Genomic DNA, 26889 nt, shown 5'->3' with positions numbered 1-26889 from the left:
CCTAGGTTGTCATGTAGGTTGTCTACAAACCGGAAGGTTGGTGGTTCAATCCCCGGCTCCACCTGACCAAGTGTCGAGGTGTCCTTGAGCAAGACACCTAACCCCAGCTGCTCCCGACCTTGATGGCGCCTTGAATGGCAGACACTGCATTTGGTGTGAATGTGTGTGTGAATGGGTGAATGTGAGGCAAAATTGTAAAGCGCTTTGGATGGCCATGTGGTCTGTTAAAAGCGCTATATAAATGCAGTCCATTTTTTACCATTTACCTGGGGAGGTGAGAACTTCACCATTTACCCAAGTTTGTAGAAAGTGTTTGCATGAGTGCGTTCACCTCTCGTGGGAATATCAACGCATTCGTTGCATTCAAAAATCAAGTGCATGAGCGAAGTGTGCTTGGCTCCTGCGGGAGCTAAATACGTGTTTCACATTGTGGTTGAGATGAGAATTATATGCCTATTGCCCGCCTCTTATGAGCCTCTTGTGCTTGCATTGCAATCTCTAATGCTGGACCTCTGAGGTTTTTTGGTTAGTTTCTATTTCTCATAGAACTACCTACTGACCGTCTGGACCCAAGTGCTCTTCTGACTTCACCTTAAAATTTTATGTGGTCTCACTCACACCTTTGTCATCAGGTTCCCAGTATAGTACTGCAAACTCAGGACTTATGGGTCCTCCATTCAGGCTATCATTTTTGGGGGTTAATGCTTTGTGATGTGCTCCCTGACATCCTGACTGGGTGCTTCCTTAAAGAAGCTGCCCCAGTCAGGATGCACTACTCATGTCTTGCCCCAAGAGGCCTCCTGAGATTTTGAGTCATTCACTCAACAATCTTGCACATTCTCAGAGCTAGAGCTCCTCTCGCTGAGGCGTCAAGTGGCTTCACTCCACTCTGCAGTTTGATAGATGGTTAGGCCCACCTAGTCCTCCCTGTCACACTGCCCTTATGGTTGAACCAGTGTATCGCCCTTCTGTGGAGTGAGCTTGAGTACACTGCTTTCCCTGAGGTACGAGTGAGATGTGTTTCTGTGGAAACTCTTCCGGAGTGCTTTGGCTCTAAGGAGCAGTAGCTCTTCTGGCATAAATGGGTTATTGGGTCCTGTTGTTTCTACCGGTCCTATGAAGATATAGTGTTGAGAAGGCAGCTTCCAAGAACTCCATATGTAACCATATCAAGTTGTTAGGCCTGTCCATGTCACCGCCTTGGCCAGTTGACTCTATGGTGGGACCCTGTTGCTCCCTGTTGGAATGTCTGTTCACCTTCTAAGCTGGATCCCATTTCTGATGTCCCATTTGTCAATCTCAGGGTTTAAGGTTCTCAGACACTTTGTTGGTTCTCCAACATGCAGCGTTTGGCTCTTATAAAGATGAGATGTGCAGAATAGTATCCAATGTCACAACCCTGATGAATAGAGAAGTGCAACAAAAAGCTGCAAGGTGCAATGGTCAGAGATGTCCATCTAGCATATTTACTTGTAAAAACGAATGAAAAAGAAGAAGAGTTTTGTAAATAGCTCAGAATAATCATATAATCTCCATAAGAATATGATTGCTAGAACAAATTTAACCAGATTTTTGAAAAGGTCCTGTTCACACATGATCTCTTAATCATAATTTACCTGTAATTTACCAGTAAAGACTGTAACTTTATTATTATTATTATTCCTTTATTTAACCAGGGGAAATCACATTGAGATGATAGTCTCTTTTTCAAATGGTCCCTGGCCAAGAAAGGCAGCACTTAAAAATGTAAAAAAGAAGAAGAGAAAGCATCTACAACAAACAAAGCATTACAAATTACACAATAACATATCAACACCACATATACCATAACACAACACATAACTAAGACAAAAGTCAGATACAACAACAAACAAAATATAACACAATAACAAAATAACCAAGACATCCTTCTGGAAAAACAATGTGCATTATCTCACTAGATTTGTGACGCAAATCATTTATAAACCTTTGCCAACATGAATACAACAACCAATTTCTAAATATGCCATTTATTGTACATCGCAATTTCAGAATAAAAGTTAGTTTATATATATATATATATATATATATATATATATATAGTCATACTAAAGCCTGGTTTTCACTTAGGTCTATTTGTGTTACTAAAAAATATCAGATTACTCAATTGACTGTTCGCAATGAACCACCCTTCAAACAATGCTGCTCTCACACCACATGTTCTCACACGGTGAAAAATACATAGCAGAGCAAAGAGGAAACACATTGACAGACAAAACAGTCTCGGGACTGAATTTTCAAATGTTGGCATTTTTTAAGAAATCAAACAATAAGTAGCATTTTGTGGCTCTTCAATATGTCGTGACAGATCACTTTATAGCCTCAGTTCAAACACATGAACTGATCATATTTTCATATTATTTAAAGAACAAAATGAATGAATAAACATCACAAAGTGTTTTATGTCAACCATGGAACTCACTATTTTTCATATCCACCGAAGTTACTCTACTCTCCTGTCTGATTTCTGGTTAAGGATACAAGGTAGGGTTGTGAATCTTTGGGTAGACAGTGATTTGTTTAGATTCGCGATTCTTCAAATGAAGAAGTGGATGACGTATTCGTCCGGTGCCCATTTATACTGTGGTCGCGCCTTCATAGGCTGTCACCAGCCAATGTTATGTAGCGATCGTTAGAGGACACAGTGTCTCATTCCCTTCTCAGGGAACCATGGTTATACATATTTAAACTGAAACATTCCTCACCCTTTATTTCTATGAAATAACCTCCATGAACACAGTGTATGGCTTCAGCCAGCTGGAATATATTTTAATGTGGATTTCTTATGATTTTCACCAACATTAAAATGCATTTGAACTATGACTGCTCTCTTTTTAGATATATATGTAGTTGAACTGGAATGCTTTTTGTGTGGAGTGAAACCCATTGGGATGAATACCAACCAATACCGCAGCATGCCTTCTTTTTTTGGGCTGATATATTCAGCGGGGATCAAACAGTGCCCTCTTTGAGTTCCCTCTCACCCTGATCCTCACAAACAAGGATGCCTCACATGGCAGGATGAGTTATTTTTGTGATATGCTTACCATACGCAATAGTGTGAGTGAGTGCTTGTGTATGTCTAAAGGAATGTATGTGGTAATGAGATGCCATGCCAATGTAGAGGAATGAAGACGAGCATGCCATCATTGGTTTTCTGTTTTTACATTTCTGAAAGGTCTCTGTGTGTTTTGCACAAAATAGCCCAGAACACACATGTGGGATATGGAAACTGTTTATGCATGTGATTTATTGAATTAATTATTGATTCCTCAGAGGAAGTGCAGCTTAATATCGTTGTTTTCTTTGTGCTGTGTGTGATTTTGGTGCATGGTTTTAATGTTGGGACGCTGATCTATCAGTTCACTTGTCTCAGTGCTATCTAGCCAGGATCGGCCGCTGTGGGGACGGGGGGACAGGTCTTAAAGCAGTTATTTGCGTCTGCTGCAGGTCTGTGGCTGGAGGTCACATGAGCCATTTTCATGACATGTTTTGCAACATAAATGGAAATATCGCCAGATTGAGATTATCCAGATATCATATTATAATGCTTGACTGGCTGATGTTAAGAGTGTAATTTCACCCCTAAACCATCTCGATTGGGTTCAGGTACGGTGGCTGTGGAGGCCAGGTCATCTGGTGCAGCACCCCATCACTCTCCTTCTTGTGCCCCGTTTCCAACGCAGGAACTTTACCCAGGAACTAGGGACTTTGGCCTGGTACTCTGTGTGTTTACACCACAGGAACCAGGAACTAAATAAAGTTCCGGGTAAAAAAAATGTCCCTCAGGTAGCCCCACATTTTTGCATTCGATATTGTAGGGGCCCGCCTCGGGTATACTTCACATTCCACGTTAGGTTCCGTCTCACACAGCTTCATCCGCACAGCTTCCAGAAGGTGGACGAGCTCGACGAGCAGTACCACTTCGGTCATCATTCACCTCGTGCATGCGCTGTTGACAGCCGCACACCCCGTCCGCCTGCAGGTACTTTGAGACCGCGTGGACGAATGCGTGGCTGTCTGTGAGCCCTCTTGATGACTAAAATCACATAATGCGGACAGTGCGCGGATGGTCAAATTATTCTTTGGCCTTGGAGATCTTGTTTACGTCAAAACTGAAACCAAGCCATTCACACAGAATGCATATTTCACAAATTTTCTAGAGAGGGACGTCTTCTATTACCCTTGCACTTGCGTCTCACACAATAGAGACGCACGTTTAGAAAGCCATGTAAAATTAAGGTGAATTCAGTTTTTTTCAAAAACATATCTTGAGACTTTATGGTAGGGTTCCCCATCTTATTGCATCTCACGTTTAAATGAAAAATGTACTCTGTGTTATTGGCTTTCACCCCTTTGAATTAAACTATGCATGCACACATGGTGCTGTTTTGTTTATAGTTCTTTAAGCTACTTAATTATAATTGTTTTATAAACATTATTTTAAATATTATGCACTTTTTTTCACAGTCATATTTTCTTATGCTTTGAATCTCCAGTGGCGCAATCGGTCAGCGAGTGGTACTTATAAGACAGTATTCAGCAGAGCAATCTGAGGTTGTGGGTTTGAGCCTCACTTGGAGCAATGTTGTGCTCGCCACGGCTGCACATATAGCATGGCCCCTGCGAAAGGATGACACGCAAATCTGTGTGCTCCATCTTTTGGGTGGTGATGGCGCAGTGGATAAGACGCATGCCATTGGTCGGATAGACCTGGGTTCGAATCCACTGGTTGACACCAATGTGTCCCTGAGCAAGACACTTAACCTCTAGTTGCTCCAGAGGCGTGCGACCTCTGACATATATATATAGCAATTGTAATTGCTTTGGATAAAAGCGTCAGCTAAATGAATAAATGTAAATGTAAATGTAAATGAATAAATGTGCATTAGTAATATTTTGCCCAATGCGCCCTCTTGTGGCCTAAGAAGCCAAAAGCTTTTCTTTACCCTAACTAAAATTATGCATTTTAAATTCGAATATAAGTAGAATTTGGATAATATTTAATTGCAAATTCGAATTTAGTTTTTCAGCCATTTTGACAGCGTTAGTTCTCACAGCTGCATTGTGGCACGAACTCTCATATAAACAGTAGCTGTGAAGATCGCCGGCACAGAGGAACGCAGAAACTAGTTGTCAGCGCTGTCCTGTGAAAGTACCTTAGAATCTCAAAACTTATTATAGCATATTTTTCTACTTTTGAAGGAACTAAGCTATTTCCAACCCACAGCTTCACAATAATATAGAGACTGTATGACTAATTCACACTGCCAATCACTCGTACTGGTACTGTGCTAATTTATCTTTATCTGATCTTTATTTAATCTATATATTTATTTTATCTATATACACCGAGCAGTAATCTGTATGAAATGTTACAAACATAGCTCACTATCAGCAGTTATTTTATCTATGATGTCAGATCGCTCTTTCAATAGGGAAAAATATCTCACCTTTAATAGTCAATCATATTTACAGTACAAACCTTGTCAGTGAACTATGAGGGCAAAAAAACAAAACCGAAACAAAATAATTGTTCATTAATCATAATCGAGGTAATATGTTCAATTAATCAAGGTTTTGATTTTAGGCCATAATCGTCCAGCCCTAACAGAGAGTGAAACTCTGAACCACTCAGTCAGAGAGTGTTAGGCAAGTAAAACTAATTCTGTGCCAAACTTATAATTAGCCTCCAACTCAAACACTGGCGAGGAAAATCTGAGAATTTATTAGCCATTGGCTAATATTAGACATCATTTAGTTGCCAGAGTAAAGATTTAGTCACATATGTAGAGGGTGGATATTTTAAACTTTATAAACCATAATCTCTAGCTTCCGCTAACTGTTATACACCTGTAAACAAGAGAGTTGCATATCAGCAGATGACGTAGGACACCGTAAGCTCTAGTGTGAAGTAACGAATGTGGAAGCCATTTGAAGTATGTTTTATAATGCAATGGAGAACAATCAAATAAGAAACATTGTAAGTAAGAGGAGAAAGGCATTTTGTCCAGCACAGGGAGATGATTGTGATTGGGTTACACTGATTTGAGCTCTGATGTCTCTTTCCCTGCTTCACTCTCTCCCTGACGTGATCCGTGTCTCAATGGAAACCTCATGCATGTGTACTCCTTCCCACTCTAAAAGAGAGAGGAAGAGAGAGAGGGAGGGATCGCAAAGAGCTAGAAAGAATCACATCATCAGAATATCAGCAGAGGAAAGAAGTCATAGCAGGGACCAGCAGGCTTTGCCATGCTTACTCAGAGGAATGGGGCGTGTACCGACTGTGTTCTGGTCGGGAAGGACGGCTCAGAACAGATGGATGTACCGGGGTGTTCCTGCACAATAGGGGACTGTCCCTGGGATTGTCTGACAGGGGTGGACGGCTGTTTATCGGACACTTCCTGCCTTTGGTTCCAGCTCCTGGCCAGGGCATACTGGGGGGATGTGGAACTGGGGCTTTGGGAGGCCCAGAAGAGCGTCTCTTGGCAAAAATTGAAGAAGACATCTCCGAGTAACTGCATGCGGTCTTGGGTAAGGATCTGTGGATCTGCTGTAGGTTAAGAGTAGCAGAACTAAACAGGAGAATACGGGTTCATTATGACAGTCTGGTGCTGCAGCGGGATGGATGGTTTTCACATTGGCAGAGGCTCCCGGCGGTGTATTGAATTACTTGGGGCTGAAGGGGGCGAGGAGGTGGCTCTCATAAATGCTTTGTGCATCACTGACGTCCAGGGTGGTTGGTTATGTCTCCTACATTGAGCCAACATGTAACATATTTTTCAAAGCAAGAAGACTGTGTGTATGTGCCCTGGTTTCACGTTTCCGTTATTGTTCCTATGTAAGCAACCTTCCCAGTGGAGCAAACTTGGGACTGAACAGACTTTGGATGGGTAATTGCTCACGTTTTTAACCTAAACACAGTGGATAATTGTTTCACTTGGAGAACAGAGTTGTGGCTAAGTTGTTTTTTATGCTCGGAAAAGTGTGTGTGTTTGGGAAATCAAGATATTTCTGTGTTTGCAGGGAGCTCCACTGTGGCTAAAGAGTGACTCATGCTTGCCATAACTACAGGACGCACATGCATATTTGTGCATTTTGTCATGACAACATTTGCAAGAAAATGTTATTGCTTACAGGTTGCTCTGTCATATCTCAGGAGACTTCTCTGAAATGGACTTCTCTGAAGTTTTTCATTTAGCTAACTATCAACCTTGTCTCAAATGTTTCTCCTTATGTTCCTCAAGAGAAATAAAAAATAAACAATTGAGACAGTTGTTGACGGTAGGGGAATAGAGCTAGAAAACGAATCCTTTGGTCTTTGAAGAATTGATGAAAAACTTTTGAGTTCATTTTGAGAAGTTTTTGGAATGAGTTTGAGACCATGTTGAGATTTCAAATGAATGTCATATTGCTAGGGTCTTTTAAGATAAAAATTAATAAACATGTGACCTCTGAAATGATGTAATTGCATTGCTTTCTAGATAAACAAAAGAGATCCACCAGATTGGAAGGCTGATCCATAGCTTAGCTGAATTTGTCATGCCAACTTTTCTAGTATTACAAGTACCAATGTAGCTGGAACTTTTTAAAAAACAGATGCACGTGCTAGTGAAATCAGAGCATGTGATGTGATCTTAAATGTACCCAGTGACCAATGGGATTGTGTGTATTATTCATGCTCTTTGATGGACTGGATGGTTTGAATGATGCTGTTTCTGGTAAGAAGGAGTCTCACACAGGGCAGCCATTCACTTCTCTTGGACTTTCCACCATTTAGATGAGAGCTTTTTCTAGATGTATAATTTAACAGGTTAAATTTAGCATTGGAAACAGGGTTGTGTGCCCACCACATAGAGAATATGACTGGTTAATGGTAGAGAAATGAAAAATGAAAGGCAGTGGAATGTTATGTTATAGTGGGTGTTTTTGGAAAACCATGTGTATGATTCAAGGTAGCATTCACAGGTGGACCTTCACATAACTGCATAATTATACGGAAAGATTCCATATAAAAAAATAAAAATAAAAAAAGGAAGTTTAGCTCAAGAATATGTTGTGGGAAGAAATCTGGTAAATAGAAAAAGAAGGATGTGTAAAATCATACAGAAATCACTATACACGAGTGTACTACATTGTAGTATGCTAGTTTGCCATCCCAAACTTCTCTAACCATTTCTTTGTGAGATTTTGCAGTGGACTCTGTCCAACACTGGATGTAAGTGATTTCAATCCTGGTGATGTCATTTTCAGGCTCAGTTATGTAAAAGCCCAGCCCAGACTCTAGAGACATCCACAGCTGTCTGTACCTGAGCCCAGCCACAAGCTAAAATACATCCATTCCCTTATAATATATCAATCTCTTGCAGGGCTAGACCACAGTCTGGTCTGTTTGGCAGCCAGAGTGACCCAGAGTCAGTGTGGTGTTGTCAGAGCCCACCACAAACATAAACCCTGTGGTGGAATGGGATCCTACTGTCATTATTTCATAGTGTAATTGACACACGTTTCCTAGGAGGATACGGAGGATGGACTGACATCACCAGCCCAGATGCTACAGTGTGACATAACCCGAAGAACGTTAGTGATATGGGTGTCAAAAAAAATGTGTTGGGATGTATGTGGTACGTTCATACAGTATGTGTTGTTCATTGAACACAGGAAAGAAATGTCTCAGTTGACTCAGAGCATTTTCTGTGTGACCGTCATTGTCATGGCAGATATTTGAGAAGTGTAAAATCATGTCAGTGATGCTTTATAAACACTCACAGGATACACTGTTTCAATACCTTCTGCCCTTAAGAGAAACCCATTGTTTTCTTATGAATAACATGAGAACAGGGCACTGGAGCTCTTTTCCAAAAACTGGTGAGCTGCCTTGCTGTTTTTCTAAGGCAACAATTTAACCATCTAACAGTGTGCTGAAAATTAAACACATGGGGACTTAACGGTTTCATTAATATTGAGTCAGATATTAGCATTTTGCTAAGCTAATGATTTGGTACACTAATATGCATTAACATACACCGTTAAACACAGTTAAAACACATTTAAATGTTTTTTATCAATACTTACAAAAATCATGACCAGTTGCTAGTGCTAAATAAATGTATTTTGAACTCTAATGAACTTCTTGAATGGTAGCTTGTTTCCTGGGTCTCATGGTTTGTTCATGAGTAACAGTTTATCTGCATATCCTGGTCATAATGCAGTTGTAAACATCACTGCCTGTAAACATCATTTAGTACACCAAGAGTCTCAATGTGAGTGCTGATGTGCCAGGTTAAAAAGGCAAATGTTTTGCTGCTGTTCCTTTCAAATAGAGAGTGCTTTGTGTTATGTTGAGATCCTTTCAGTACTTTTTCACTCTAACCATGTCGTTTTTGGGCCAAACAGATTAGGAAAGACCCTCTGGAGATCATACTCTTTAAATTCTGAGTATCTGAATGACTAATTAACAGGGTTTGTTTTCTTTCTCAGGCTAAACAAAAGGATGGTTGTGAGCATAGCGAGGCATCGGCTCTGTCTCCGGCCGCTGAAGAGGAGACCTTCTCATGGCCGGGGCCCAAAACATTGCACCTACGCCGTACATCTCATGGCTTCGGCTTCACGCTCCGTCACTTCATTGTGTACCCACCCGAGTCAGCCGTGCAATCCTCTCTCAAGGTCAGTCTACAGCAAACATACAAAGAAGTGCAGTCCAGATAATTGGGTCAATTGGTTTTGTCAGTTTACTTCCTCTCTACAATTAATTTAGCTTCAGAGACTTGCTTAAATCTAAATGCTTACCTTTGGTGCTTTTCCTCATACACTAAAAGGGAAAATGTATTATGTTTGCACCTCATTCAGGGAAAAAATAACATCTACCAGGCCTCATAACACCTTATAGTGCTTTTGTATGTGTTTCTCAGCTTTTCTCAATGTACTCGACTGTGGGTTGTAGAAATAAGTATCTCAGCATATTTTACTGCAGTGTTAAAGCTGAGCAGTCTCGAAAGTGCCATTTCTGTCAGCTTATTCAATTTTTATGGGATCCGGAAACTCTCGTCAGCTGCTGTCAAGCCTGTTGTAAACTATATGCCACATTCTCTTGGAAGCAGTGAAGCACTGAAATCTGTTTTATTACTGAAACCAAAACATTTTCATTTAGTCGAAAACGGTAAAAAAAAGTGCATTTAATAAGTGGTCAATTAATCAAAAATATTTCATAATCAGCACTCAAGTAAAATTAAGTTGTATAAAATTTAAATTCCACATAAGGCAGTTTTTATATTAATGGTTTAATGATATAGTTATGATTCTACTCCAATTCATTGAAATATAAACTGTCTGTAATAAAAGATTGATTTCATGATATTTTAAATTGTATTAAATAACAACATCACTGTAATGAATATGTAATATAGTGCATGCATTTAAAGGCAGGGTAGGTAAAAAATGTATAAAAAAAACATTTTTTCCATATTTGTTTAAACTTTATTTATATATCAATACATAATTAAAATGTATGTACTCTGAAAAAGAAAGTATAAAAATCGAGTGTATGTAGACCTCTCACGACTGTTTTAAAGACAGCTCATTATTTCCATTCACTCCACCCCCTCCCTTCTGGGCTCCTTCCAAAGCCACGCCCCAAAACACATGAATGCGCGACTCCGACCATTGAGGTGGAAGACGCATTATTTACCTGAGACGAGCGGAGAGGAAGGAGCACAGTGCATGTAGTGACATCATGTCAGAATCACATGTAATAATTATGACGATAAACAAACAAGATGTATTTTAGTACTAACTATCAAGCTAGCATATTGATATTGGTAAAGTTTAAAATATATATTTTTTGATTCGCTAATGAGCTAGTTGTCTATAAGGCCAAGCTAAAAACAGGTTGCATGATACACGTTTTTCCATTATCATCATTTACACTGTGATGAAGATGAATTTCGTGTAAGATTCATAACGTTCTGCATGTAAGAGTTTCCATGATGAAAGCATTGTTGACTTTGATGAGGACTACACTCCAGAGACAAGTACCGCATCGTCAGCTCGAGGACAGGTCCGGGGTCGAGGGCGAAGCAGAGGAGGTCGTGCAAGAGGCCGTGCAACTAGGGTCCGAGGAAGTAGACGCCGAGGACGGGGTGGTCGAAGTGCAGGGCAAGGAGCACTTGAGTTCCCTCAGTTCTCGCCATCGCTGGAAAGCCACGCCGATATTAACTCGCGTTTTATTTCTTTGTTTATCCAAATACTTTTTGTTCATTGCCTTTTCTTGTACTGTTACTGTCTTCCTTTTTTTTGCCTGGTTTGCCTTCACTAACTGCATAGGCCGGTACTGTGAATTTTGCTTGCTGTTTCTCTGCCATTGTTTTGGTATTCCCAGAATCCGTGCCTCTTAAATTTCCTCAAATCAAACGTGCGTGCGCAAGTGGGCAGGTCATGTGTGGCAAAAGGGTGGTTGCCATGGTTGCGAGAGAGTGACAGTCGCCTAAGCCAATCCTATGTTTCGTCCCGAATGGAAATAATGAGCTGTTTAATACAAATTAAACGGTCTAGAGTCACTCGATTTTTATACTCTTTTTTTATCAGAGTACTTACATTTTAATTATGCATTGATATATATAAAAAGTTTAAACAAATTTGGAAGAAAGTTGTTTATAAATTTCTTACCTACCCTGCCTTTAACAAATACTACCGTTATTTAACTAACGAGTTATGGACATTGAAATGCTTTCCTGAGGATTAATGTGGCTATATAAATATATCAAATCTAATTAAAGAGTGTAAAATCATTTGAATTTTGACAAATTTTTTAAAAAGTAGCTATGAACAAAGCTTATTGGAATAATTGGATGGCATGTGCATTAGAATTAATGTTTAGTGAAGTTTGTTTTCATGCATCAGCTGGATTTAAGAATCTTCACTGGTTCATCAAAATGAAAGTCAATTAAAATTGAGAAATCAGTATTGTCAATCCAGTCCAAATGTCCACAGTTTCAGTCCTCCAAAATAGTTTTGGTCAAAACCCAAAAAGTTTCTGTTGGTTCTGTTGCCAATATTTTCATGCATCATTTGCAGGTAATTAGTTCTAAGTTAAAAATTCTGGTTCACTTTATTATGAAAGAAACCATCTGACCTACATGTAATGTGACCAACCATTTTTTTCGTTGAACATAATCTTCACTTAATATCCTAATGATTTTTGGCATAAAAGAAAAAAAATGTAATTTTGACCCATTCAATGCATTTTTGGCTATTTTTACAAACATACCTGTGTTACTTATGACTGTTTTTGTGATCCAGGATCAAATTTATATTATTTAAATAATACATGTAAGTTGCATCAGGTCAGCCATTTTTGTTTGTAGTATGCATCAGACAGTGAATGAACTGTAGGAACATATGGGTATGGGCTCAAAAGATAAGTCTAACACAAAGTTGACAGTAGGCTGCCAAGTCTCCTCTTCTGATGGCATACCTGTGGATCATTAACACATTATCTAATGCATTTCACTCACAAAAATGCCAAACACAAGCTGCAAAAAGTTGAGTCTTATCTGGTTGACTGGATTTCCACAATTATTGTATGTCTCGTTGCACAGATTTACGTGGAAAAAGTGCCCAGGCTACTACAGTAAGCACTTCCAAGGAAGAACTAATCAGTGTGTTTGCCAGGTTTGCCAAGATAGAGGCATCGAATCAAAGATGTTCAGAATTTATTTTGAGACGCCTATTGAAACACAGTTTATCCTTGAGCCCTCTGTGTTTCAGATTTTCAGATTGTTCTACTCCTAAACATAAATGGATGTTTAACATGTTGGTCAGAAGGCTGTTTTTCTGGACACACCAAGCTATGAGGGTGACCTGACTTTATAGCAATATTCAAAAAACGACATGATCCCCATAAAGAGATTAATCTCTGTTCTCTCACCATCACCAGTCTGTGATATTGGAGCATTTAGATAATGCTGTTACCATCAGCTGCTTCAGATGCTGCTTCCTTACAGATTAGTTACTGTTAGCAAACCTGTGATTCACAGTAATCTGTTTGACATATAAAAGTGAGATTACTTTTTCTTGCTACATTAAACAGCTTTTGGAACACATTTAGCTTCAGAAGTGTTTCCAAGTAAAACAAACTGTTGGGTGGCTGGACTTGATCCATCCAATTAGATTTGATTGGATTAGGATTTTTAATGCTTTTATACATTTTTAAACAAACATTTTCATGATGATCATGTGACAATAAAGACTGGAGTAATGACTGCTGAAATTTCAAATGGAACATGATTCCAGTTCCACAAAGCTCTTGATTTCATGAATGTCTTTAAAAAATGTTAACACTCTTTTATCTTCTCTCTCTTTCAGGATGAAGACAATAGCAGCAGAGGTGAGTTTAACCGTTCTGTGATCCACCTTCACTGTACTTGTATATTTAAAGGGATACTCCGTCCCAAATTGAACATTTTGTCATTAATCACTTACCCCATGTCATTCCAAACCTGTTAACGCTTTGTTCGTTTTCGGAACACAATTTAAGATATTTTGGATGAAAACCAGGAGGCTTGTGACTGTCCCACTGACTGCCTTGTAACTTACACTGTCAGGGTCCAGAAAAGTATGAAAGACATTGTCAGAATAGTCCATCTGCCATCAGTGATTCAACCGTAATCACTCATAAGCCCCTTTCACACTGCCATTCCGGCAAATACAGGGGTAAAGTGTTCCTGCAATTGGTCCCTGGTCACTAGATTTTGCACTTTCACACTGCCAGTGATGACCCGGTATATGTGCGTGCTTTCACACACAACCCTTGAAGATCCCGTAACGACACGTGACATCAGCGCGTGACGTGTAATGTACGAGTCGACAACGCTAGGCACGTTATACTTTCACTGAAGCAAGCAAACGGTCTCGGCGTCAGCGCGGAAAGTGAGGAACTAACTGATCTCTGCTTCATTACAGTTTGCACATATGTTTTCATAGTGAATGTTGATCTTCCTTCAAAACAGCAGGTTTAAGAGTCGCGCGATAACACCCGTCATCACTTCGACACGGAATTAGATCTGGCTTTTGTTCACACAGCGCTCGTCCCTGGTCGAACCCCCCAATATTACCAGGTCCCCAACCCGGGTTCAATTCGGTAATCAATTCCGGGACGTGGTTGCTTTCACACAGAAGGTGACCCGGCAATGTTCCGGAAATATTGCGGGTCCGACGTGCAGTGTGAAAGGGGCTATGGTGCTACGGTGATGCGGAGAGACACAGAGGAGACAAATTGTTGAATTAAGTTGTTATTTTTGTATTCTTTCTATACAAAAAGTATTCCTCGCTGCTTCATAACGTTACAGTTGAACCACTGATGGCAGATCCTGACTATTCTGACTATTCTTTCATGCATTTATGGACCTTGACAGTAGAGATGTAATCGGGCCTTAAAAGTTAGGTCCGACAGGACCTGAGCATGACAGGTTTCGGCCCGAGCCCGACTAGTACATTTTGAAACCTCGAACCCGTTTACAGCCCGACATTATTCAAATGTGCGCAGACACACAGCTCTTTTGCCTTTTGTCAAGAATGAGTCATTTATACATGTTTTAACATAATGTATTCATAACTAATGTAGACTAGGCCACTTGGAAGTTGGAATAAAGAAATAAAATAAGTCCTCTGTAACATCTTAACATCTCAGCATTCTAAATAGGCATAGGCTCATTTAGCCTATAAATAGACCTGCGCACCAATAAAAACGAGTCTTTTTTTAACAAATTAAATATTAAATTAAGATGGGTATTTGGCAATAACGATGTTAAGATAAACGCCCTGCCGGATTTGCTTCTCCACTAGCAGCTGACATTTAATAAAATAATAATTCCAACATTAGCGTATACATACTCTGTCCACATTATGCATTTAAGTCTCAATGAATATTTAGTTGTCATTTGAAAAACCTTTACTCTCAGAGATTAGGCTAAGCCTACATGTTTTTGTGGAAGAACATTATTGAATCCACTGTAGATGGCTTCAGAGCCCTCCTGTACTCACTGATTATTATTATTATTAACTCATTATTCTCATTATAAACTTTTCCACACCTCAGACTTTGCTTTAGTTGCTGTTGCAACCAAATCGTAATCGCCAGAGGCAAGCCTCCGTTTCACCTACTCAGCATCCATTTTCGCATCTTTCTCGTGCTAATCGAAACACATCACATGACTGCTCGTTTACCTCGCAAACCGGAGCGCAAGCCCGAGCCCGGCCTGAGCCCCTTGTAAGATGATATAAATTAAGCCCGAACCCGACCGAACAAAGTCGGATCCCATCGGGTTCGGGCAAAGATCTTCAGCTCTACTTGACATATCTTAAAATGTGTTTTGAAGACGAATTAAGCTATTAAGGGTTTGGAATGACACGGGGGTAAGTGATTAATGACACATTTTTCGTTATGGAGTGGAGTAACACTTTAAGGCTTTTCTCTGAGACATTCGACATGGCTGTCTTGGACTGACTGAGTTGATTGTAGAATCAAACATCATAAGATGATAGCCAGCAACAAAATAATCAGATTGATGCTTCATAATGGAGGTTCTCAGAAATTCAGGCATATATCTGCTGTGTCTGTCATGAACTTCAGAGTGAGGTGTTATCTTCATTGGCCTGTGTCTGACCTTGCACCATGTGAATTGCTGGGAATCTTTAATGCTTGCGCCCGGGGCAGGAAAACTCCCAGCTGGCAGTGCAGCGTGCTCTCTGGCGGATGATCAGCTGCGGGCTGGTGTTTGGTTACTGCAGAGGAGTGTCATGACTGTTTTTGGAGTTACAAATCATGCAATGTAGTAGAATCTACACAGGTCTGTTTTCAGTAGAAAAAAACAGCAGAATAAAGATCAGAAGCTTTGAAGCTGAGGCTTACAGGAGTGATTTAACTATAAGAAAGTTTGGGGCTGAAATATACTCTACATAGTTAAGTAAAGTTTGTTTGTATATGTACAGTATACGAGAAGAGGGTTGCAAGTGTTTGATTTTCACAGTGTTGGTGACCCTGGCAAGGTCTGTCCAGATCTGTACATTTTGTTGGCGGTTTCTTTCTCAGTCTTTCAATGTTAGCCCCAACATCATGTCCTAACCAGGGTTGTTTTCCTATTCAATGACAATTCACTGCTTAACTACTATAGGATGATCCTGAATAGTAACTTTGTCACCCCTCTTTTGTTTAAACTACGTTGGTTCAAGAGTATATGGCTGTTGTTAATGAAGTTAATGATTGCAATTAATGTCTGATTAATTTACACAAAACAACTGAAATATTTTTTTTTATTTGTAGGCTGTATATGCTGTTCGTTTAGTCAGCAGCATTCAAATTGGCACTGTTTGTTGACACTTAGGCCTTGTTTACACTGCATTTTCGTTTTGAAATGCATAACTTTTGCTACAGTTCCGCCTTTCATTTAAACAATTCTGGCGTTTTCGAGGTCGAAAACTGAGACTTTTGCAAATGCTGCAGACCTTGTTTTAGATTGAAAACTCCGGGGTTGCATTTCAGTGTAAACAGAGCATAACGAAGACTTTTGAAAATGATGGCGTGGCTGTTGTACCCTTGACGACCGTGTAAACAATGGCAGCTTGCTCGTTGTACCAATAAATATGTATAGGTTGAGTCCCCATTCGACCATTCCTAGCATACAGAAGCCATTTAAATAAAATGGAATCTTTCTATACATAGCTATACTTATACTTGCATAATGGTCGTGTGACATGCATTTTAGGTTGTGTAGTATAAATGGAGATTGTTTCTTAAATGCAGTGAAAATGCCAGTGTAGACGACGATCATTTTCATTTTAAAATGCCATTTTAAAACAAAAACGCAGTGTAAATAGGGCCCAAAATATATAGCTTGAAATTCTATCATTCTGCATGAAAAACAAAACAAAGCAAAACAAAACAAAAACACAGGTCAAGCTGCATTATATGATCTTAAATTATTGGAATACCCATAAGACCTTGAATATTAGCTGAGTTCAGCATCTTTAAAGCATTTATTTGAAATTTCAACAAAAGATTGCATGTTTCTGTAGTCTGCATTATGTGTATTATCTTTAGCACAGAATAAATGCAATAGCTTACATAATGACCACCAGTGGCCTCCATATTTTGAGCAATAGTGGGTTAAATACTTCCGAGCTTAGTTCTTGGATTAACTGTAAAAAACCTGTCAACTTTGCAGTACATTGCCTCATCTTTAGTGTTCAAATGGTCCAAGCATTCCATAGATAATGTGGAAAAACTGTTTCCATCATCTGTTTCCAGCACATTTTGAGTTTCAGTAAATCCATCTGTGCATTAACTTTAATGTGAATTTTTGTGTGCATATCAATAATTTAAATTCATATTTTCTTTAATTGCAAATTCTAAACTTGCATATACATAGATAGTTGGCTTGAAACCCAGCAACTTAACAATATGCAATAAACATTTACTGTATGAATGAATGATCTCTTTGTCCATTCTGGTCAAGGCTGCACCATCTCTCTCTCTCTCTCTCTCTCTCTCTTTTGCTGCAGTGTTTGTCACATTTCTCCTCATTCACATCCGAATCACGTCCATCATGACAGCAGGAAGACCTGCTCTGGCTTGCATCTGCTGCACATGTTCGTCATTTTTTACTGCGCACACTCACACAAGATATTCAATATATCCCCCTGCCATAAAAACCTTTTTTATATGAGATCAGTATGTAAATTCCTGCATACTCACAGTGAGTTTGTCTGTAATAAAGCCTATATAGAGATGTATTGTCATTTTTACACATTTATAAATTATAACATCAGTTTCCCTTCTGGATGCTGATTGTCTAACTGTTTCCAGCTTCAGGCTTCCTTTAATCTTATTGACTTCATCTGAAACTTAATTAAACAATGTTTCAACAATTTTTATTATGTAGCTTTGTAATCATGTTGGCATTTAAGGCCTGCTTTGTGAATCTCGTTACAGCCAAAATTGAAAATAAAAAACTAATTCACAGATAAAATAATTTCAGCATGCTAAATAGTCTTCAGTAATTAAGCAGTAATCACAACCTTTAACAGGCAAAGCTAAAGGCATATTACAACTGACGGCTGTGTAGGGATGTTTTCCAGAAGGACTGTAGCGAATTGATTGGCCTTTCAGTGACAGGTTTGGTAAAGAGGTTTTCCTACAGGAAATTGAGCTGCAGAAATTTCTCGTAACCATTCTTAAATGGTGCATTCCAGAGAGCGCTGCCATGGGGGTGTGTAACCTGAGACTCCCTCTCACAAAAACACACACAGATTTATTGTAGTGTTAAGGAAATGCAGCCCTTATGTGTAGCAAACGCCTTCATTTGGCAGCTTGCAGTACTATGCTGAAGGGCAGTACTCAAAAATCAGAGTTCACCGAATGGTTTCTAAGCATTGGTACATGCACTCTAAGGAATAAAAATAAATAAATAAATAATGAAATAAAAAACCTGCAAAAGTTGGACCTTTAGGGGTACAACAGCTTATCACTAGGGCAGTTCCCTCAAAGAGAAACCTTTTTTTTCCTTCTTTACCCCTAAATGGTGCATAATAATACTATAATGTGACCTTAAGGGTACATATTACTATTCTAAGTTACTAATATGCACCCTTTAGCGGTAAAGAAGGTACAAATGTGTGCTTTTGATGATATTGCTCCAGTGGCAAGCTCTTTTACCCCTGAAGGTAATATTTTTGCCCCTTTTTTTTCTGACAGCAGTTGATAGGTGATTTCTTACTGGCCCATGTCAAAAGAACCCAAAAGAACCTGTGATATTTTGGATTCTAGATAGGACTCCGGTCCCTCTCCTTATCTTAGGAATTTGTGCCTTAGTGAACACAAGTAAAAATATATTTTAAAAAAATTAGTTGTTTTACCTAGACAGCAACATAATTAAATTGAAAGTTTTACTGCTAAGTCTTCTGCTTCTCAGATTTTTCTCCTGAGAAAATGACCTTAATAATCTCACGTTTCTATTTTAGAAGAGATCTCACCAATGTCTCAAACATTTGCACAGGTTTAGCTAGATTCAGTCTGTAATACAAGATAGTTCAAATGCAATTCTGCCTTCATTTACTCACCCTTATGCTTTTAAAACTGTATTACTTTTTAATCTGTGAAAAAAAAAAAAAAAAATTCCATCCTCAACATCAACTTTTGTTGTATGGGGAAAAAGAGATCTTCCAAAATATCTATCTAGTGTGTTCTACAAAACAAGAAATGATTGGAACAACAAGAAAGTGAGTAAAACATGACAGAATTTTCATTTTGGAGTGAACCATCCCTATAAATGACAGATTATTTTGCTTTACTAATTACACATCCTGGCACATTTCATACTGCAACAATGAGTGACATCAAGTTTGAGTTTTTTGCAGTCACTTGCCTGTGTAGAGTTTATTTCAAGTCTGCTAAGAAATAACTCTGGATTTGTCACCAAACAAGATGAGCTAGGATGTTTTCTTCCTCTTTTGCTTCTTATCATTGCAAAGGACTAGATGTTTCCTCGCAGTAATTAGGATGTTTATTTGTCTGACGCGTGTGTGGATGGAGAGCTGCTCTCCACGTGCAGACAATCTGGGTGGAATAGTTGGATGTCGTTCAGTTTGAGCTGTGTATAAACAGCTTTATGGGATCAGTGCTCTTACTGCCTTTAAAATGTGTTTGAAAGAATGAAAGAATTTTTGTGTGTTTGTTGTTTTTGCTTTAATTTTGTAAATCCCTGAATGAATTTCACTTCCACTGAAGTTGGTGTTGAACTCACATATTGGGGCAAATTTACTACACAGTTGTGCCATTTTAGCATTTTTGCGAAAACCCTGCCTCTCATTCCAGAATGTGCAGAATTTGACAAAATTCATTAGTGTTTACATGATGCAGTTAACAGGATGCTGTAACCACACACATTAAGCCTGCAGTAAGCAGGCTTATTAGAAAACAATGTTCTATCCAGATGTGTATTATATAAAATGTAGTAATACATGTTTTTTTAAAATGGAAAATCAATTAATATGTTGTCCCAATGCAATGAGCAACTGCCCCGCTTAGATTGAAAACTCATTGGGGCATTCATCATGTATATAAAATATCAAACATGGATGAGTAGAAGTAATTTAGAAGTGTAGAGTCAGATTTTTTATTTGAGTCCCTCAAGTTCCAAAAGGAAAAGGTAGGAAGGCCATTCTGCATCTCTGTTTATCAGCGACCATTTTCCCTTGTGATCAGTTTGTTTGCTCCTTTGAATGATTTGAATTTATACTTTAAAACAATGCGGACAAATAAATATTTCATATCTACGGTCACAGTTCATTCGTAGTGAACTCCCCCTATTGTGTTTTGCTTTAAGACTTTGCTGCAGTTGAATAAAGATGCTGTACAAATAAAAAGTCAACATCTGTTCAAATATTTGTTTTCCTTTTCTGTGAAAATACATGCCAGAGATATTTCATTTCATTTCATTTTCTTGCCAGTGTTTTGGGTGGCGTCCATGAGGACAGGGATGGGAGCAATAGCACAAGCAAATAGAATTCCACACGATTCTTGGAGGACCAGTAAAACCCCACCTTATGTGACTCGATTTGGATGCACTCCAGACACGGACCCTTGTGTCTCCACTGCTTTATTTCACTAGTGCTGCCTGAATGCAGTAGATATGGAGAATTCTCCGCTCGTAAATAAGAGCTCTGAGTTTTCAAAAAACAATGTATTTTTGGCTCGGCTGTCACACAAAAGCTTGGCTGCTGTCCTCAACCTTCACTGTGTTCCTGCACCTGATTACAGATGAACAGATCCAGTGCTTTGTGCAGTGTTGAGGAAAGTTACTTTTAAAGGTTATGCATTACAGTATTGCGTTACTTTTTCTTAGCTAGGCTGGGCTTACTTGTTTGTTTACATATCTTGTTGTATTTGTAATAAGAGGTCGACCGACAGTGGATTTTGCCGACACCAATGGCTAGGTTTGACCACACTGCTCGATACTGATTAATTAACTGATAGTTTTTAAAATGCATGCTGAACAAAAACTAAAATAGTGCTTTAATAAAAAACAACAACAACAAAAAAATGGTACTGAACCATACTAGTAGTTAGGGCTGTGCAAAAAATAGAATGTGATTTTCATGCGCATCTCATCAATAAAGCTGCACCTGTGATTAGTAGTATGTATCCAGTATGTGCATTCAGTTCAGGGTTGCCAGGTTTAAAAAAAAACGCCCAATTGCTTCTCAAAACTATCCCATTTGCGCTTCCTTGCGGGCGATAAAATACAAATTTTTTTGGCGGGGTTCTCTTGGTAAAATTCACATTTTAGGGTCTGAATATCACGTTATTGGGATTGCATCAGATTGGAGTTCATTGACAAGCTACAGAAAAGAAATCGCTTTTAAAATTGGCAATAAATCTCCTGCTATTTTGAAACCAATCTTGTGTAGATTGTCAGTGAACTATGGCTCTGTGTAGTAAGTGCTGCTTCACCTGAACCAGTGTTACCAAGTCCGCGCTTGTTTTTTATGTCCGCGGGTTGAAGCGACCCTAATATCCCAATAGTGTGATATTTAGCCCCTAAAATGTGAATTTTACCAAGGCAACCCTGCCAAAAAAAACTTGTATTTTATCCCCGGAGTGCCATTTTTATCATAGAACCCCCTATAAACATAAATGGGCTAGTTTTGGACTAGTTTTGACAAGTAACTGGGGCTTTAATGTCAAAACCTGGCAACCCTGATCTGAACGCACGTGCTGGAGATATACTACTAATCACAGGAGCACATTTACTGATGAGTTGCACATGAAAATCGCATTAGTAATAATAATAATAAAAGTAATAATAATAATAATAATAATAATAGTAATAGTAAATTAATGTTTTTTACTAAACTCTATACCAGCACAATGTATACTCTCACACTTAACTGATTCTATTCTTGATCACTTAATGGTTATCTAATCAAAAAGGGCAGTACTGGGTCTAGGAGAACTCAGTGGTCTAAAACGGTTTATTTATTCACCAAAGGGTCACAAGTTTACTTCAAAAATGTACAATGAGACATAGATAAGACATACTGACTTTATTAGAGCCACAGAAAGACAAATGTTTCGATGAAAATGCTCAACATAAAATTAATTGTGTACATTAACAACTAATCGGGGCAAATATAATGTAATTTAATGGAAAACTATGTGAATGGCACTCAGTGGCACGGCAGAATTTTCTGTCAGCTCTATTTAAATACGTGTCAGAAGTTTCTTGGTCTTTTCGGTGTGCAGCATCACGTGTATAAACAAATAGCACATGCTGTCATTGATTTCAACCACTAGAGGCTGCTCTCACCCTGTATAATGAAAACAGCCCCTTCTCAGCAATGGACACAACCCGAAAAATTATCAGCATGGATTTTTGCAGATAACCGATTGTTCCAGCAATTAATTATCGGTGCCGATTAATAGGCAAAACCGATACATCGGATGACCTCTACTTGTAATGCAGTGGTTCTCAATTCCAGTCCTCGTACCCCACTGCTCTGCATATTTTGCACATTTCTCTTTGTTAACACACGTGATTCAGATAATCAGCTCGTTAGAAGTGAGCTCTGTGCATGAACTGTGTTCCCATTGACATGCTCTCTACTCCCCGAGCAGGGGAAATCTGTTGAAGTTTACCTCACTTCCGAACATTCATTCATAGAATTGCGCTGTGTAACGTCTCCACACACGGACACGTTTGACATCATATACCTCTGTAAGTAAATTACATTTAAATTCACATCTTGCACACTTCAGTGCATTTTGAATGGAACATATACGTTCACTTCGGAATCATGGCGGCATATCCAGTGATGTCCACTTCACAGGGCACTTGTGGCACTTGTGTCGAATAGAACAAACGTCTAAAGCGCTAAGAGAAATGTACAAAATGTGCAGAGCAGTGGGGCGTGAGGACTGGAATTGAGAGCCGCTGTTGTAATGCATTATCCCCCAATGCTGGTTATTTGTTTGGACTTATATCTGGAATCATACATGGAACCATACTTTCAAGTAATATTATTATTATTATTTTTTTTTTTTCATTTTTTTTTTATTGCATTAATTAATTGATTTAAAAAAAAAAAAAAAAAAAACATTTTAAATGCATGCCTGACCAATTTAAATCATAAATCTAACACTGTTACAATTTATTTAAATTGGAACAATAATAACCCTATTTTTGTTAACATTTAAATAAATCATTATGTTGAAATCTGTTTTATATCCCCACCAAATTTTTATTCTAATTTTAATAAATCAAAACGTCTGTGTTTTATGATTTATTACAAATTTACAGTCAAACATTGTAGTAAAAAATAAGCTCTGGAGAGAAAATTTATGTTTTGAATTATTCATCTTAAATTTCCTAAATTCAGTGACATTCCATGTTTTACGGTAAATTCCATTTAGCATACTTGTGTTTGAAGCATTTAATGTTACATTCTGCATTATGCTTCATGAACTGCTTACATGTACTTTCAGACTAAAGAATCTATAAAACTAATGTTAACTTTCACGTTTATGATATGGCCAGTGTTGAGGTCTGGTTGTCTTGTCAGTTGAAAGCAGACTTTATTGTAGTGAAAGGCTGATTAATAGGCTGACATTTGGCCACTATGAAGTCATCACCTGACAACTTGTGAAAAAGACTCTACACTTCTCCCAATCAAGTAAGTATGCATCGTTACCAGCAGATGTCGATCATCTCAAATATCAACCTATAGGTCTATTATCATGCTCTCTACGTAGATACTGGTATTGCCATTTTCAAAACTCTGTTTGACCGAGGTCATTACAGTGATCTGTATGTTAGATTGAATGTTTTGTGGTGTGTTCAATAGAGAGGTGACAGCTTGTGCAGCTTCTTTTTATTGAAATGTATGGTGTTTGTGAGGAGTGGATTCTAAGTGATGATAGGTAATAACACACAGTGGTCTTTTGATGTTTTAACTGGATTTTAAATCAAATGTCTTGCCATTTAGATCATATTAGAAATAGATATGAGTATATTTAGGAATGAATTATAAATATTTTCAGGACTTCCTTTTATTATTATAATTTTTTGTTATTTATTTTAAATTCATGAATCATCATGGTTTTCTCTGCAGTGTCATATTACTATCTTGCAAAGTTTTCCTGCAGTTTTCTGTTCACCAGAGTCAAATGAATGATGGGCATTCATGTCTTTTACACTTGTGCAGCTTACCAAGTCCAGTTCCCTAATTATTCCCTTTCTTCCTCCACTGTCTGAGAGCGAGAGACAGGAAGAAAGAGTCGGTGCTGTGTTGTGCAGGAATTTGGCCCTGCTGTGTAATGTTGAGGGGAATCAAGGGAATGGGCGTCCTCCCAACCGCTGCCAAACAACATTATCCAACACAAAACAACAGGAGGGCCAGCTGCGCATGAGAGACTTTAGCCAAAATAACACACACCGAGACGGAAAAAAGACAGAGGAAAGATTAAGTCAAATAGAGAAGACTGCAAAATACTGGAGTAAACCATATAGAGCAGAATTTGGCAGGGTTAATTGTATCAGCTAGAGAACACTTTAGCCAATCAGGCTTGGTGATGAGTGTATTATAAAGATTTCACAGTTTTTAAATTCCTTCTGTCTCAGGCTAAAGTCTTATGCTCATCTCTTATGCTCACAAAGGCTGCATTTATTTGCTGTAAAACCAGTAATATTGTGGAATTTTATTAACAATCTAAAATGTTATGTTTTGATATATTTTAAAATAGTGCTGCAACTAACGATTATTTTGATAATCAATTAGTTGGTTGATTATTTTTTTGATTAATTGATTAATTGGATTAAACCTCCTAATTTATTTCTTTTCATTTGTCATAAGATAAAACACAAATATTTTATATATAAAAAAATACTAAATTCTAAAAATTGTATTGCAATGTTTTGGACAAAAAACAAACTGAAGCAACTAAATAGCATTTATTCACATAATAACACAAATGGCCTCCTTTGCCTTTGATAACAGCTCACATGCTTGCTGGCATTGTTTATGTACTTTCTGAGTAATGGATATCTGAATAAAAAAAAAAAAAAAAAAACTATAACTATAACTATAACTAAAACTATATATATATATATATATATATATATAAACAACAAACAACAAACAATTACTCTCCAAATGTAAAATTCATTTTTATGCCTGAGTGAAAAATGAAGGCGATTTTAGACAATAGAGATAAATGTAAATCAAGAGGTTCAGGAAGTTTCCACAGAGCCTGGTTTTGGGTAGAACTCATTTGCCCCACAAACTCTAGAGCATTCTATACCTGACCGCCTGACACCGGTTTCACACACACCGGCTGGGCGAGCAGTTTGAGGGGCAGGTGCAGATTGCCTACAGCAGAACAGGCCTTGATTTCTCACAATAGTGTGTTGACACTGGCTGGGTTTTGAGGCTGAGTGAAGTTCAAGCTGAAAACATCAGTCATTTACTTTATATACCTCACACTGAAAGAAGAAAGAGCCCTGGAGAAGAGAACACTGGGATATGAACAAAATTTGGGGGATTTTTGTTTTATACTGCAAAACAGTCAAAGCTGCATGTTTGTTGTAGAAGCATCCTTATTTATTCAGAAGCCCATACAAACTCGTACAGACTTACAAAAGAGATTCCAGATGCAGGGGGGTTACACAAACCTGTCCAAACAAAGACGTTTTTTTTTTTTTATTTTTTTTTTTTTCAGTGTGCCCTCCTCTGCCATCTATTGATGTGTTGAAGAAAGGCATGTTTGAATAAGTCACCCGAGGGACGGCAGAGAATTTGGCACACCAGCCAGTGTGAAACATCATCTCACATGTGGACACATTCAGATCAGACTAGAGTTACAGCCGTTAGTTTCTCAACTCTACAGAGATGCTTTAACAATCAAATGAAATGTTCTATCGTTTATTCACCTGTACATTTTCTTGAAATACTATACAAAGGAGCATGTTGAATTATTTATGTTGTGCCTTTCATACAACAAAAGCGAATATGCACATTAAAACCACATTAAAACTAACATTCATGTAGTAGATATTGATCAGCCACAACATTAAAACCACTGACAGGTAAATTGAAAAACATTGATTATATCATTACAGTGGCACCTGGAAGGGCAATCGGTGAGCCATTGTCAGGGTCATGGACCCCTAAGGGCTCACAGAAGAGCTACTGTAGCTCAAATTGATGAAAAACTTAACACTGGCCATGATAGAAAGGTGTCAGAACACACAGCGCATAAGAGTTTGTTGCATATGGGACTGCATAGCCAAAAAACAGCTATGATGACCCCTGTCCACCACCGAAAGTGCCTTCAATCGGCACATGAGTGTGAGAACTGGACCATGGAGGAATGGAAGAAGGTTGCCTGGTTGAATCACATTTTAGATCAGGTGGATGGTCCACACACTGTTCATAATTTTCCTGGGTAAGGTGTGGCAGCAGGATGCACTATGAGAAGGCGGCAGGCCAGCATGATTTGACCAATGATCTGCTGGGAAATGTTGGATCCTGGCATTCATGTGGATGATACTTTGGTACATATCACCTACCTAAAGATTGTTACAGACCCCGTACACCACTATATGGCAATGGTGTTTACTGATGGCAGTGTCTTCTTTCTGCAAGATTATACACAGTGCAAAAATTGTTTGAGAACATGGTTTGAGGAACATGATAAAGAGTTCAAGGTCCCCCAGATATTAATCTGATGGTAATTCTATGGGATGTGCTAGACCAAAATCTGATCCACGGAGGCCCACCTTACAACTTGCAGGATTTAAA

The 26889-nt window shown here is 38.5% G+C and overlaps 1 protein-coding gene across 5 annotated transcripts in view; it reads left to right on the top strand.

Moving 5' to 3' along the window:
* The window catches only part of LOC128013199 (rho GTPase-activating protein 21), a 103127-nt gene that overhangs the window by 45493 nt on the left and 30745 nt on the right, over nucleotides 1-26889 (top strand). For 3 of the 5 annotated variants that reach the window (XM_052595987.1, XM_052595986.1, XM_052595985.1), the window contains 2 exons: nucleotides 9520-9705; nucleotides 13402-13423. In XM_052595987.1, the coding sequence (XP_052451947.1) occupies nucleotides 9520-9705; nucleotides 13402-13423 (208 nt within the window). Of the gene's footprint in view, nucleotides 1-6074; nucleotides 6574-9519; nucleotides 9706-13401; nucleotides 13424-26889 lie in introns of those variants that run through there. The other 2 variants (XM_052595984.1, XM_052595983.1) reach the window with 1 other exon arrangement.

Source organism: Carassius gibelio, chromosome B24, assembly GCF_023724105.1.
Source record: "Carassius gibelio isolate Cgi1373 ecotype wild population from Czech Republic chromosome B24, carGib1.2-hapl.c, whole genome shotgun sequence".
Lineage (NCBI taxonomy): Eukaryota > Metazoa > Chordata > Actinopteri > Cypriniformes > Cyprinidae > Carassius > Carassius gibelio.
This window is presented reverse-complemented; position numbering and strand designations above follow the sequence as displayed.